Genomic DNA, 14,242 nt, shown 5'->3' with positions numbered 1-14,242 from the left:
GATTACGATATGCGTCTCAATATAAATTAACTGTGATACCATAGTGCTACTTATTTTTGTGTTATTGGAAACTTGCAGTAATAGTAGTAGTAATGCAGTAACAAATCTTTATTATTAATCTTGGATTAATATGATTAACAGCATTTCCCAGCCCCAATTAAAAACATGAGATGGTTGTCTCTTGCCATATGGGTAAGTCTGAAGTCTTTGTTGATGAGTATTCATTAAGGCAAGGTCAAGATGTCATTCAGTTTTAATATCCCTAGTGAACTTTGGACTGTCACAATAATATGTTAGTCAAAAAATGTGGGATGCAAACTGAAGTGACTGATCGGTTGTAAGATAAATGGTGTTCCAAATCTTAGTGCACAGATGGTTTTGATTTGCTGAGTTTTGTAGCTGTTGCAACTGAAGACATAAAATAGCAGCCTAGTCATAAATTAGCTCTTTGGAAGCCAAACCTTGGCACCAAAGCTTTACAACCTTCAATTAGTAGCAAAAGAAGTATTTGAATGACTCTGGTATTGACATTGGTAGGTCTGCATAGTAATCATTCCTAATAGAAGAGAATCTCTGTTTGAGGGGCTTTTGCATGGCTAATTAACTACCACTGAGAATATGTAATTTTTTCATGATCTCCCGATTGTCACCTTTCTCTCATGATACAATTACATTTTATTGTAGCAAGTGCCTTTGGAAACCCAATTGTCAACACTATTTACGTTGTGCAGAAAAGCAGAACAAAAGTTCATGTTTAATAAAAAGCCACTGGATTTTGATCTTAGTAATTGCCAAGACTTTTTTTCCCCCAGAGTTTTATAGACTTTGGTATTTTTTTCATCACTTTTTCCACAAAGCAAAAAGCCATTTCCTTGCTGCTGTGGTTGCCATTTAATCTAAATTAATTGGAGCAGCTTCTTTTTGTATCTGTGATTGGTACAATTTTCTAAAGTTAATTGAAATATGCACATTTTTAATTAAGAAATCTGCTTTTTGACAAAGTTTACTTCTTTCATCTGTAAACACAGATCTAAGTTATAGTCACTGATTCTGTTAAAGATATAGCAATATCTTAAAATTCTTAATAATTCTACTTTAAAAGCTCCTCTTGGATCATAATCCTCTGAAAAAGTGTCCAAGGATTTATAGGAACTCCTCATAAAATGAAGCAAACTTCTATTCTCAGATTCAGCCTCCTGCCTCCTCATTGTTCTCCAAGCTTTTCAAGCTTGGGAAATCTAAAAGTTATAAAATGCCAGAACAGCACATCCAAAGATTCACAAGTCTTATCAGTCTTCTCATGTTTAGAACTTGGGAGAAAATTTTAGACCAATTTGCCTGCAATGGGAAGTTCTTATTTGAAATATCAGAAAATAGTTTAATACCATTAAGTGATCCTTATAGTTTTACAATAACTTCTTACAGTAGCAGGACACAGCCTGCATAAATGATGTGTTGTGATATAGGTTGTAGTTGGATATGGATACATAAATATATATATACATACACTGGGTTTCCCAAAAATAAGACCCTGTCTTATATTTTTTTGAACTCTGAAATAAGTGCTTGGCCTTATTGCCATGCGCTCAAAAGCCCCATTGGGCTTATTATCAGGGGATGTCTTATTTTGGGGAAAACAGGGCATATACACACACACACATATACACATACATACACAAAATATAGAAAAACTATCAATTACTAAGAGTCACTTGATAGTGAAATTGGCATTGTATAAACTTGATTAATGAATAATAAAATAAATTAGTGGTGGATTCGGCTGGGAACAAGGAATAGAATTCTAGCCACAGGCTGTGGTCTACAGACATCTTAGGCATGCCTAAGGGATTTTTTTTCTTTGAGCTGCTTGTTTGTATGTCACAATACACCTGCTTTTAAAGCTGAATTTTGTTTCAGTTGTGCTTTTGCCATGCAGGATTGCAGTGGTAAGGGGAAGGGTTTTCAGGGAAACAAACTTAACTTCATCTGTTACAATTATTTGCAACAACAATTATATTAATAAAATATAGTCACAACGGATATTCTGTGCTGGTATAAGGCAGTAAAACTAAAGGTGAGGAAAAGAAAATTAACAGCACCACTTATCCAGATGTAATACCTATATGATTTCAATATAGGAATGGGTTACAGAATTATGTTAGGCAGTGATTAATCTAAAAATGGAAATCTTACTTTCTGTGGGTTAGCTTAAAGCCTCTCTTAGGTTACAGTGTTGGCATCAAGCAAATCTTGATCTTGCTGTGTGCAAGTACATATAAACCCCATGACAAAAAAAAAAAAGTCAATTGTCACAGCTTCTGTTACTATGTGTTGCTAAAAACAAGTCTATTTTTTATAGAAAGCTTCCACTAATTCCAAATTTGATATGTGGGGTCTATTCTTAGTCACTTTTTACCAATGCAATTGCTTCAGGTCTGTTCAAACAGAGAAAAAGAGATCTGCAATTCAGATTTGGGATTGAAGTAGGACAAATAATCTTCCATATTAAAGTATTGGAATATTGAATAATTTATATAATGACAATTTTGTACCAGCTGTATTTTACTTTATTTTAATACTTTAAAATTTGTAGCTTGCTATGTCATATATGATAGAAAATACAATATAATCCATTTTGTCTTGCCCATAACATACAAAAAAGATGGAAGAGGATGCTTCATATTCCAAATATGGAGCAAGCAGAAGCAGATATTTAATAATACTGGCAAGAGTTTATAAAAAGTAATTATTCCTTTAGTTTGTTATATATGTCTGGTGTTTGTCATAATACAGTAAATCTTGATTAAGCAAATAAAAACATAGGGTTGCTTCAGAGCGGAATATTTGTTAAATGATGAACGGGGTTTTTCTAGCCTAGAAACACTTATATGAAAGAAAAACATCTTTACCAATAGCAGTGAATTATTTCCTCAAGTCATTCAATTTTAGCAAAACTCAGATTCTGGATATCCGCCAAGCAATTACCCTATTTCCCCCAAAATAAGACATCCTCTGATAATAAGCCCATCGGGCTTTTGAGTGCATGGCAATAAGGCCAAGCACTTATTTCAGGGATCAAAAAAATATAAGACAGGGTCTTATTTTCGGGGAAACACAGTACATTAAAATTAGGCTTGTATTGGTGTGCTGATACATATGGGGTTTGATACCTACTTAGATGATTTTAAGATCTCTGGCTTGGAGTATCATTTTATTAAAAAAGACTGGTATAAAAAAGAACACAAACTCATTACCCAATTAAAACATTCCTTTTTTTCCTGATATTTGGAACAAAAATTTAAATCTATTTTGTAAAAATAGATTTAAAGAATTGGAGATGAGAAATCTTCGCCCATTCTTGGCAAATAATTCACAACTCTTGCCTCTTGAGTGGAATACTAGAATTGGAGATAAACATTTAAGCGTTTGTCTCATCCAATGCATTTTATTTGATGGTCTTAGTACATTGCCAATGCATCCTACTTTATAATTCTTACTCCATCTCAACATTGGTATAATTTGCTAATCTTTCCCATTCCTTTTGTAGGTTGCACAGCACAAATGCATTTTGCAGCTGTTCGGATTTCAATTTAAACAGCCTCCTGATACATGTAAACCAACAGCTTTAATGTAATAGGAAAATTTAAAGGAAGAGGCATAAGGAAATCAAGATATATTGCCTATCAATGTTATAAATAAATAGATTACATTTAAAAGCTTAGAAAAATCTTTGTTAGTATTTTCTCATTTGTGACACTGAAATTAAAATACAGTATGATAGTTATTGACAAACTTGGTTTCACCTCTACTAAAGGTTACTAAGTCACCTCGATTTCTCTAAAAAATACTGAAACAATTTTTTAAAAAAAGTAATGCTGCTTTAGGAAAGCAAATCGTAATAATCTTAAATAGCTGCTAATTTCATAAAATTTGTCTAGTCCTTGCATGGCTGCATTAATTTAGCAATGCTTTTTGTAGTATTGTGCATGATCTATTTCATGTTAGGACTCACTCACGTTCTTTTAACATAAAACTAATTCAGTGGATGAAGGCTGAAGCAGTACTGTATCATTTCATGGATTGCACTCAGGATGGCTTAATTTGTACATTTAATAGGTTCATTTGCCAATGCCGACACTGAAGCAAGTTAAAGGACAAGAAAGCCAACTAATAATAATAATAATAATAATAATTTAATTTGTATACCGCCCTTCTCCCGGAGGACTCAGGGCGGTGAACAGGCAGATAAAATAAAGACAATACATTCAATAAAAGCAATATTATAAAAAACTTATTCCAATAGCCTAAATTTAAAATACAATACAAAATATAAAATAAACCCCAATAAAATCCATATTTAAAACCCTATTAAGCCAGTCCTGCTCGAAAGAATAGATATGTTTTAAGCTCGCGGCGAAAAGTCCGGAGGTCTGGAAGTTGTCGAAGTCCTGGGGGAAGCTCATTCCAGAGGGTAGGTGCCCCCACAGAGAAGGCTCTCCCCCTGGGGGTCGCCAGCCTGCATTTTCTGGCTGACGGCACCCTGAGGAGGCCCTCTCTATGAGAGCGTACCGGTCGGTGGGAGGCATGTGGTAACAGAAGGCGGTCCCGAAGATATCCCGGTCCTATGCCATGGAGCGCTTTAAAGGTGGTAACCAACACCTTGAAGTGCACTCGGAAAACCACAGGTAGCCAGTGCAGCCTGCGCAGGATCGGTGTTATATGGGAGCCACGAGTGGCTCCTCTATCACCAGCAGCTGCATTCTGAACTAACTGAAGTCTCCGGGTGCACCTCAAGGGAGCCCCATGTAGAGGCGTTACAGTAGTCCAGGCGAGAAGTGACGAGGGCATGAGTGACCGTGCATAAGGCATCCCGGTCTAGAAAGGCGCAACTGGCGGACCAGGCGAACCTGGTAAAAGCTCTCCTGGAGACGGTCGCCAAATGATCTTCAAAGGACAACCGTCCATCCAGGAGAACCCCAAATTGCGCACCTCTCCATTGGGGCCAATGATTCGCCTCCAACAGTCAGCAGCGGTTGCAGCTGACTGTACCGGGATGCCGGCATCCACAGCCACTCAGTCTTGGAGGTTGAGCTTGAGCCTGTTTCTCCCCATCCAGACCCGTCGGCCTCCACACACGAGACAACACTTCAACAGCTTCATTGGGGTGGTCAGGGGTGGAAATGTACAGCTGGGTGTCATCCGCGTACAGTTGATAACTCACCCCAAAACCACTGATGACCTCGCCCAGCGGCTTCATATAGATGTTGAACAGGAGGCGAGAGAACCGACCCTGTGGCACCCCACAAAGGAGGCGCCTCGAGGTCGACCTCTGCCCCCTGCCAACACCGTCTGCGATCGGTCGGAGAGATAGGATAAGAACCACCGGCACGGTGCCTCCCACACCCAATCCCCCAACCGTCGCAGCAGGATACCATGGTCGATGGTATCAAAAGCCGCTGAGAGATCAAGGAGAACCAGGGCAGAGGAATAACCTCTATCCCGGGCCCTCAGAGGTCATCCACCAATGCGACCAAAGCTGTCTCAGTGCTGTACCCGGGTCGGAAACCGGACTGGAGCAGGTCTAGATAGACAGATTCATCCAGGTACTGGGGTAACTGGTGTGCCACCACACTCTCAACAACCTTCGCCACAAAGCGAAGGTTGGAACTGGGCGATAGTTACTCAAAACAGCTGGGTCCAGGAAGGCTTCTTGAGGAGGGTCTCACCACCGCCTCTTTCAAGGCGGTGGGAACAACACCTCCCTCAGAGAAGCGTTAACAATCCCCTGGAGCCAGCCTCGTAACCTCCCGGGTGGCCAGCACCAACCAGGAGGGACACGGGTCCAATAAACATGTGGTGGCGTTCAGCCGCCCCAGCAACCTGTCCATGTCCTCGGGAGCCACAGGGTCAAACTCCTCCCAGATGGTCTCAACAAGACTAGCCTCCGTCACCTCACCCGAAACTACCCAGTTTTGGTCCAGACCGTCCCGAAGCTGAGCGATTTTGTCAAACAGATACCTGCTGAAATCCTCAGCACAACCCTGTAAGGGGTCATCGCAACCCTCCTGGTTAAGGAGGGAGCGAGTCACCCTAAACAGGGCGGCTGGGCGGTTCTCTGCTGACGCAATGAGGGTAGAGACATAGGCCCGCTTGGCCTCCCTCAATGCCACTAGATAGGTCTGAGTAAAAGACCTAACTAGTATTCGGTCAGCTTCGGAACGGCCGGACCTCCACGCGCTCTCTAGGCGTCTTCTCCGGCGTTTCATCTCCCTCAGCTCCTCGGAGAACCAAGGAGCTGGTTGAGATCTACGCCGGGTCAGACGCCGCAAAGGCACGACACGGTCCAAGGCGCCCACCGCGGCCTGTTCCCAGGCCGCAACAAGCTCCTCGGCCGAGCCGTGGGCCAGATCGCCAGGGAGCGGCCCAAGCTCCATCAGGAACCTCTCCGGGTCCATCAGTCGCCTGGGACGGAACCAACGTATTGGTCCCGTCTCCCTGCGGTGAGGAGCAGCGGTCCGAAAGTCCAGACGAAGGAGGGAGTGGTCTGACCATGACAGAGGTTCAATGGCTAATTCTCGTACTTCCAGACCACTCAACCACTGTCCAGAGACAAAAATCAGATCCAGTGTGCTTCCCCCGACGTGGGTGGGGGCATCAATTAATTGGGTCAGGTCCATGGCCGTCATGGAGGCCATGAACTCCCGAGCCGCCGTTGACGACACACCGGCTGATGGCAAGTTGAAATCCCCCATGACCATAAGCCTGGGGGTATCAACTGCCATCCCGGCTATCAACTCCAGCAACTCGGGCAGGGCTGTTGCCACGCAGCAAGGAGCCAGAGCTAGAGAACAAGGAGTTTTTTAATCTTAGAAAAACCACTGCGCAAATGAAAAGTAGCCAAATACAAGATAAACCAGTACTGGTTAGATTGAATAAGTTTACTCAAGCTTCAGTGGTGAGTTTGTTATGTTGCATTAAATTGTTTGTTAAAACCTTGTTTTTTCATTTTACTTTTTTTCTAGAAGAACATGAAGTATAGATGATAAATGGAAATCAAGTATGTATTTGTAGTGAAATATATATTTTCCATGAATATGGGAATATTGCTAGAAATTACTATCAAACATAATATTGCTAATGCCCCAGAAAGATATTACCAGGGTTAACAAACTATTAAGAAGAAATATTCTGTTCCATTATAATTAGTATGGTGTTTCTAAATTTAAAGGCTTCCAGATTTTTACTCAAATGTTCTAAAATTTAAAAACTTCATTATATATTACTCAGTGCAAGATTAAGATAACCGAGCTTAAATTCATATTGTCCATATAGTAAAGTCCCTACAATTGTAAATATTTAATATTTCAGTATTGTGACTTATAAACTACAAACTAGTGGGTACCTAGAGTATTTAAAGGATATTTAAATACAATGGGTGTTTATGCAGTGCTTCAGACACCACACATTTGGAAAATTGTAATTTTCCGTGATGATATAAACTAAAAATGGTCTGCAAGAAATAAATGGAAATGTTTGATTGCATGTGGTTGGGAATGGGAACAATCCTTAAGACTTGTGTGTTCTCCACACTTTATAAAAGTTCGCATGTTAGTTTTCTAGTATATGATTATTCACAAAGTGCTTGTTTGAGACAAATTCCAGTCTTGTCCAAGTGAAATATCTGTAACTCCCTAGCCACAGTTTGCAGCAAAACATTCTTAACAAAAGACTCTTCAGATACATCTTTTTGATCATTCCACTTTATTGTTTTTAAAAAAGAAAATCAATGATGTGTTTACTATTTTTCGTTAGCTTTAGTAATGTAAGGGAAGAACAAAGGGGAAAATACTTAGACAGCCTCTCTAGCAACAAAGTACTGAACACTTGCTCTTAGACAAATTGCCACTAGTAATGTTTTGCCTTCTTTTTCAGGACTATGTAAAATCATTGCCCTGGACAGATTCCTGCAGTTCTTTCCGGAATTTTGAAGAAAATTGTAGAGAAAATGGAATCACATATTCAGTAATCCATCAACCAGAACATGTTCGAAGTCTGACTAGCTCTTACACATGCTGCCCCTCTCAGATTGGAATGCATGGAAAACTGTTTCAGTATATTGTGGCCATTGTTGTCCTTGTCTTCTTAATAATGGTCTCTCTCTATTTCCTTTGAAGTGCTCAGGAAATGCAGTTATCCATTTGTATTCAGATTTTCTTAGTAGATATTTTCAGTGTGATTTGCTGGAATAAATTTGTTTCCAAAGCAAAGTTATCTTTTGTACAGATTAATATATAAAGTTGCTTACAATATTTTTCAGTATGTTACAAAAACTATCAGATTTTAAACATTTGAAATATACACCATTCCCAAAACTTCCAACTTTAATGCTTTGTACACTGGGATGCACTACAAGCCTATAATGAAGTTTCCCATCAATTACAATTGTATTATTTTCAAATTTATTTGGAAGTATTTTTATTCATCTTTGCTTACCTTACTACAATATGGGCATTCACCAAATATGACATTAAAACTTTGCCGACTTGAAGGAAGCCCACGTAACCACTGGAGAGTAAAATAAGGTATTATTTGCTGCATTTGAAGATAGATGATAGCTATGAAAATGTTGCAAACACGATAAGCATCTCTCCTGTTCAAGGCTTTAAATCAAGAGTACACTCTGATCCAACATATCTCTCTCTCTCTCTCTCTCTCTCTCTCTCTCTCTCTCACACACACACACACACACACACACACACACGTTATCTTCTCTGGGAGTGAAGTTGATTTGCTTAAGAGAACCAATTCTGATAGTTTGGTTATACTTAGGGTTACATTTGTTTTAAAAATAATTCTAAGACTCATCTAAAAGTAGAATTTGCAATAATTACTTAAAAGATTGAGAGATAAAATTAAAAGCAAACAATGATGCATGACAGTGAGCAATAATATTCTGTATCAGTATACATTGTTGTAAAAATCTACTTGTTCTCTACTAAGCAATTAAATTCCTCTTAGTTTTAAAGTAGTACAGCTATTGCATGGAGTAAAATACCTAGAACAAAGACAATATTGAATGTTTATGGTAATCATACCTCATATAAACAAACTTGATGAAAAGATTGGCCACAATGAGAGTCATCACAAACCTGGTCTGGAATAGCCCCATCCAGACGATAAGCATAGCAAATACCACAATCCATAGAGAAGTCCTTAAAAATATAAAATAGAACTGTATTAGTGAGGTGGCTGGGTTTAGTACATGCACTGCACCCAAACCAAAGTTCATCTAGGATTTATGAAAAACAGAAATAGCACAGGTTATATGATACACTAAAATAAACCAAATTACATGATGGCTGAACAGCATTTCTAAAGTTCATCAATTATTTTTTTTTTTTTTTTTTTTTATTCAAAAAGTTTTTATTAGTCAAAAAAGGTTTATACAAATACATATCAGATATGGTAAATTTTCAGTTTTCTTATCTAAAATAAGAATTTTACTCAAATTTTTTAACACATACAACAGCCATATGGCAAGCAGGTGACACGAAGTAGCTAAATTTACAAATTTTAAAAACGTAATAAAGAAGAGTCAAGAATAAACAGAATATCGTACAAAAGAGAATAAGGAAAACCAACACAATCCCAAATATCTTTATCACTTCCTAGTTTTGGATCTCAGAACTCTGGGTTCAGCCTGACCCAACTCCAGGGCCGCAACAGCGGCAGCCGCTTCCGCCCCATGATCTATAACCTCCCCTTCTTCAATTCCTGGGTCATCTGATTTCCAGGGGGCTGTGTGGTCCTCCACATTGGCCGTGGCCTCCAATTGTACTGATTTTTTTCGTAATGCCCTCCCGGAAAATCATCAATCCCTCTGGCATCAGCCATCTGAAGCCCACTCCCTTCTGGTACAATTTGCTTGACAAAAAGTAATATTTCTTTCTTTTTTCACGTACCTGTCTGGGAATCTGCCTCAGAATGGCTATCTCCCTGCCCCTGTAAATCAGTGCCCCACTCCTATGTTTTCTAAGAATTTCATCTCTCGTCTCTCTTCTCACAAATTTGACATGAACCTCTCTGGGAACTGCATGCGTGCGTGCATATTGCGAATTAACTCTATAAACTCGATCCACATCCCAATTCATGAAATCAACACCTCTCCCAAGAAATTCTCCCAACAATTTAGTCACAACATCTCTCAAGTCTTCTTGGTCCACTTCTTCCAAATTTTGAAACCTAAGGAAATAAGACATTTTATCCATCTGTAGTCCAAGCACAGCATTGCCTGTCGTCTCCTCTCTTTTCTGCACTGCCCGCATCTCACCCTCCAAACCATCCACTTTCTGCTTGTTTTCTGCTGAAACTTGCTGAGTATCCTTTAAATCCTTTTGGATAGTCACAATTTCTGCTCTTATTTCATCCAATTTCTTGTCCATATTAGATAACTTTTCCAAAATTCTCTCCATCTCTCCAGCAGTTGGTCTCTGACCTTTTGCCATTAAGGGGAAAAAAAAAATACAAAATCCTCAGGCAGGCACAGTATCCTTGTAATTTCCTCCGGATCCACCAGGGGGCACTCACAGGAGCAACGAGTCCAGAGTACAGTTAGTCAACCAGGAAGCCGAAGGGAAGTGATGTCATCAAAATTCTCATAGTAAAGGCGGAAGCTGGACGCCACCACTGTTCCCCAGAAGGAGGGGGGGCCTCAAACCTTCCCTCCTAAATTTCTCCATCACCTCTTCTCTCCAGAGCTCCACAAAACCGGTAATCTTCTTATTTTAAGTTCTCCTCTCTCCAGAATAACTCGTGCTCCTTCCAACCGCAGGGGAGAAAAACCCCCGCACTCGGAGCACTCCACTCACGTTACCGATATTCCCTTCCTTCTCCTCCTCAATTCTTCTCCGTTCCTGTTCACCACCAGGCTGCTGCAGTTATAAATCAATGCCCGGTGTCACGGGCACAGCGGCCCAGGCGACGACCAAAATAATGGCCGCGGCCTGTGGCCTCCGAACCCCGCCAAGCCTAGGACGCGCCAGCATCGGTCCCCACAGTCCTGTATGTCGGCTGGGAGACCCCTGGCGAGCCGTCCGTGCGGCAGGTGTCCTTTTCGGAACACCTGGCCCCTGAGGGCCTCGGCGGCGGCCGGATTCGGGCGCTGGAGGCAGGAGAAGCCTTCCAGACGTCCGTTGCCACTGGACACCGGAAGTCGTCTCTCTAAAGTTCATCAATTATGTCAAGTTGTAATACATGTTAATATTTTCTTTAAAAAATCATATACTTTGACATTAATTTTATCATTTATATAGCACTGTACAGTATAACTTAAGAGTTTATGAGGCAAACTGGTTACTTATAATTGTGTTTTCAAGTAGCCATCTATGAATTTATATATACGAATTATACATTTGCACGCAACCTGTTTACATCCTCTATGGCTTATGCAATGTTTTTATGGGAGTCATGCCTCTGCTGAATCTCTTCCTATCTAAAACTGACAGTGAAATATGAGAGGAACACTGAGATCTCCGAGTATCAAATGGAGAAGGATAATTGGTTATCCCGCCCACCCTGCTGCCACCATTAAATGTTATGTGCACATGGTGTTTCTCCTGAATCAGAAAAGCCCTGGGAGACTCCCACCTAGCTCAGTCCATAAAAAAGGCAAAAAAACAGAAAAAAACTTGCTAAAGCACAAATATACACCAAGTAAATGGCCCAGCAGAAGCGGAGTCAGATAGGGAGCAAAAAGCTTTCTAAAGGTTTACAAGTCCTTGGTCATAACACAAGGACTACCTGTATTCATAAATTAACTGAGAAAAGGAATGCTTTTCCAATGGCTTCATCCCTCTGAGAACAGAACTCCAGACAATATTATTGGATAAAAGTGGAAGGCTTCTTCCAAGATAGATAGTTCCCCTGAAAAATTCTTAAAAGGCAATTCTAATGGTCAAATGTGTACTGAAGGTCCCAGAATATACTCAGAGATTGTGAGAGGACATTATTCCTTACTTAGCTTGTATCAAAGTTTGATGATTGAAACTATTTATTTGGGAAATGCTAAGAAAAAGACCCTGAAAAGCCAAAAACAGTCACTGGATACTGTTTTGATTATTAATTCAAATCTATAGAGCTGCCCGTCTCCTAAAGGCAATTCTGGACAGTACACAACTATAGATAAAACAAAGTGTAAAAAGAGTAAATGCAAATATAAAATTTTATAAATATAAAAACAAAACAAGAATAAAATATCACCAAAAAAATGCAGGTAGAAAGTAAGTTTTTTTCTCCAGAGGGAATTAAATGATACTTCAATTGGTAATGAGAAACCAGAAGAAAATTGTAGTTATCTTGCTTTGGTATATTAAAATGGACTTTAGGAGAAAAGAACTATCTGGGCAAAGTGTGGAGAATAAGATCTTGGCAGTAATGAATCCCGCACCAAGTCTTGAACCAGAGACAATCGAAGAAAAATGGATAACTGGTAAATCCAGAAATGAGGGATCTGCAAGAATACAGGGCTGTTGTGGGTTAATTAAGAGACTTTCTATTCTGTTTGGAAGCCTACGGGGGAGGGTATTTTTAAGCAGTTTGGATAACTTATTGAGCAATTTTCCTAATGCTTATTATTGGCAACTCCAATATAGCAGTGTATTTGGGATACCAGCAAAGAAAGGGATCTTAAACCGGATTGTGACTAAGCTTTAGGGCACCTTTCTGGGAAAGGCTCTAAAGCTGGGAAAGATAGAAAAAAATAAAGGCTGACCAGCAGCAAGGCAGATAGTTACAGAGGCAATGAATGCACCATTGGACAATCTGAATAACCAGATTGGAGACAAATTGTTATGGAGAAAATCTATGAGTTGACAAAGATTGAAGGCACATACTAAAAAGAGAAATTTCTGAAACATGGTAAGGAATTTGTTCCCAAAAATGGATTATAGATGAGAGAAACTATTGTGCCAAGCCCATTTTGTGCTGTATCCGATTCTAAAAGGATGCTTCAGGGTTTAGGGGTGTGAACAAAACAGCTGCCTGCAATTTTTTTAAACAGTTACACCTTTTCCCAGAATCAAAGGGGTGGCCTGCCATAGTAACCAAACAACCCTACAAACAGATCCTTTAAGGAGCTGCAGCCTAGTACAATATTTTTTCTACATGCAATCCAAATCCACTTTTTAATTTGATCTGAACCACCACGGAGTTCATTTTGTAAATTGCAAGAGTCTAGGTTGTATCCATTGGGGGAACGTTTGCTATGGAATGAAACCTTCAAGGTCATATGTGAATGGAGTCAATAACCTATATCCCACAATCCCTTGCACATGAAACAAAGATATATAATTGTTTTGAAATAGAACAAAGGGAAGGAAAAGGAAAATTTCTAAAAGAATCAATAATTATTTCTAAAAGTGAATGTGCTATTATACTATGTTAGTGAAAAATAAAACTAAAGGGATTGAAGGAAGCATGCTTTATTTGTGCATGTCTCACATGGGACGGAGCTCCTACCAGGAAGTCCCATTAAGTTCTAGATTGTTCTGATCAGGCTCTTGTCTTATCCCATGTAAGATAATCACAGAGCTACAATGAAGAACTAGTCTTAAACTTAATTGGTTAAAATACACATTACTGTTTCTAATTAATTGTGTCTTTTAAAACAAGTTTAAAGGTTTTAATCAGTATTTATAAAACTGGTATATGGTAGCCACCATTTTAGATAAGACAGTGTTTTTTTCTAAGATAGTAGATATATATGCATCACCAGAGGCCATCTAGAAATAAGTATTCTTTTTTCCCATCCAATGTTTTATTTGCATGCAAATTTAACTTTTTGTATTCTTCTTTAATTAACTAAGATCTTTCAATCAGCTTATAGCTTACATTTTATCACTCACAGGATGATAAAAACAATGAGACCCAAGGCAGGATACATGGACAAATATTGCCTTTATGATATTCTACTACAGATTTTCTAGACTGAAGATAGGAAATCATAGCATATAAAGATTCAAATGGAGCTTTGATTAATCTCAAGCAATTCCTTTCTCAACTGATCTTGATGTATACATCTTTTTATAGGAAAGGGCATTAGGTGATATGAAAGCTCTCAAATTACGGTGACCTACCAATGTGTTATTGCAGAGTGTCACATATAATATGTGCAAGATATTACAAATTCTTCATGAATAAACAACATCATAAAATGATACTGAGATATTCCAAAATTATACCCAGT

At 39.2% G+C, this 14,242-nt stretch overlaps 2 protein-coding genes across 12 annotated transcripts in view; one reads left to right on the top strand and one right to left on the bottom strand.

The window, feature by feature from the left end:
- VRK2 (VRK serine/threonine kinase 2) overlaps positions 1-8,172 on the top strand; it is a 59,569-nt gene extending 51,397 nt beyond the window's left edge. For 2 of the 3 annotated variants that reach the window (XM_058164881.1, XM_058164882.1), the window contains exons 12-14: positions 4,117-4,170; positions 6,845-6,955; positions 7,933-8,172. In XM_058164881.1, coding sequence (XP_058020864.1) covers positions 4,117-4,170; positions 6,845-6,955; positions 7,933-8,172 — 405 coding nt within the window. The remainder of the gene's footprint in view (positions 1-4,116; positions 4,171-6,844; positions 6,956-7,932) is intronic. The other variant, XM_058164883.1, reaches the window with a different exon arrangement.
- The window catches only part of FANCL (FA complementation group L), a 50,653-nt gene continuing 44,514 nt past the window's right edge, over positions 8,104-14,242 (bottom strand). For all 9 annotated transcript variants that reach the window (XM_058164884.1, XM_058164885.1, XM_058164888.1 and 6 more), the window contains 3 exons: positions 9,096-9,212; positions 8,494-8,565; positions 8,104-8,240 (listed from right to left, as the gene is read on the bottom strand). In XM_058164884.1, the coding sequence (XP_058020867.1) occupies positions 8,205-8,240; positions 8,494-8,565; positions 9,096-9,212 (225 nt within the window). In that variant the 3' untranslated portion in view covers positions 8,104-8,204. The remainder of the gene's footprint in view (positions 8,241-8,493; positions 8,566-9,095; positions 9,213-14,242) is intronic.

This window comes from Ahaetulla prasina, chromosome 1 (assembly GCF_028640845.1).
Source record: "Ahaetulla prasina isolate Xishuangbanna chromosome 1, ASM2864084v1, whole genome shotgun sequence".
NCBI lineage: Eukaryota > Metazoa > Chordata > Lepidosauria > Squamata > Colubridae > Ahaetulla > Ahaetulla prasina.
This window is presented reverse-complemented; position numbering and strand designations above follow the sequence as displayed.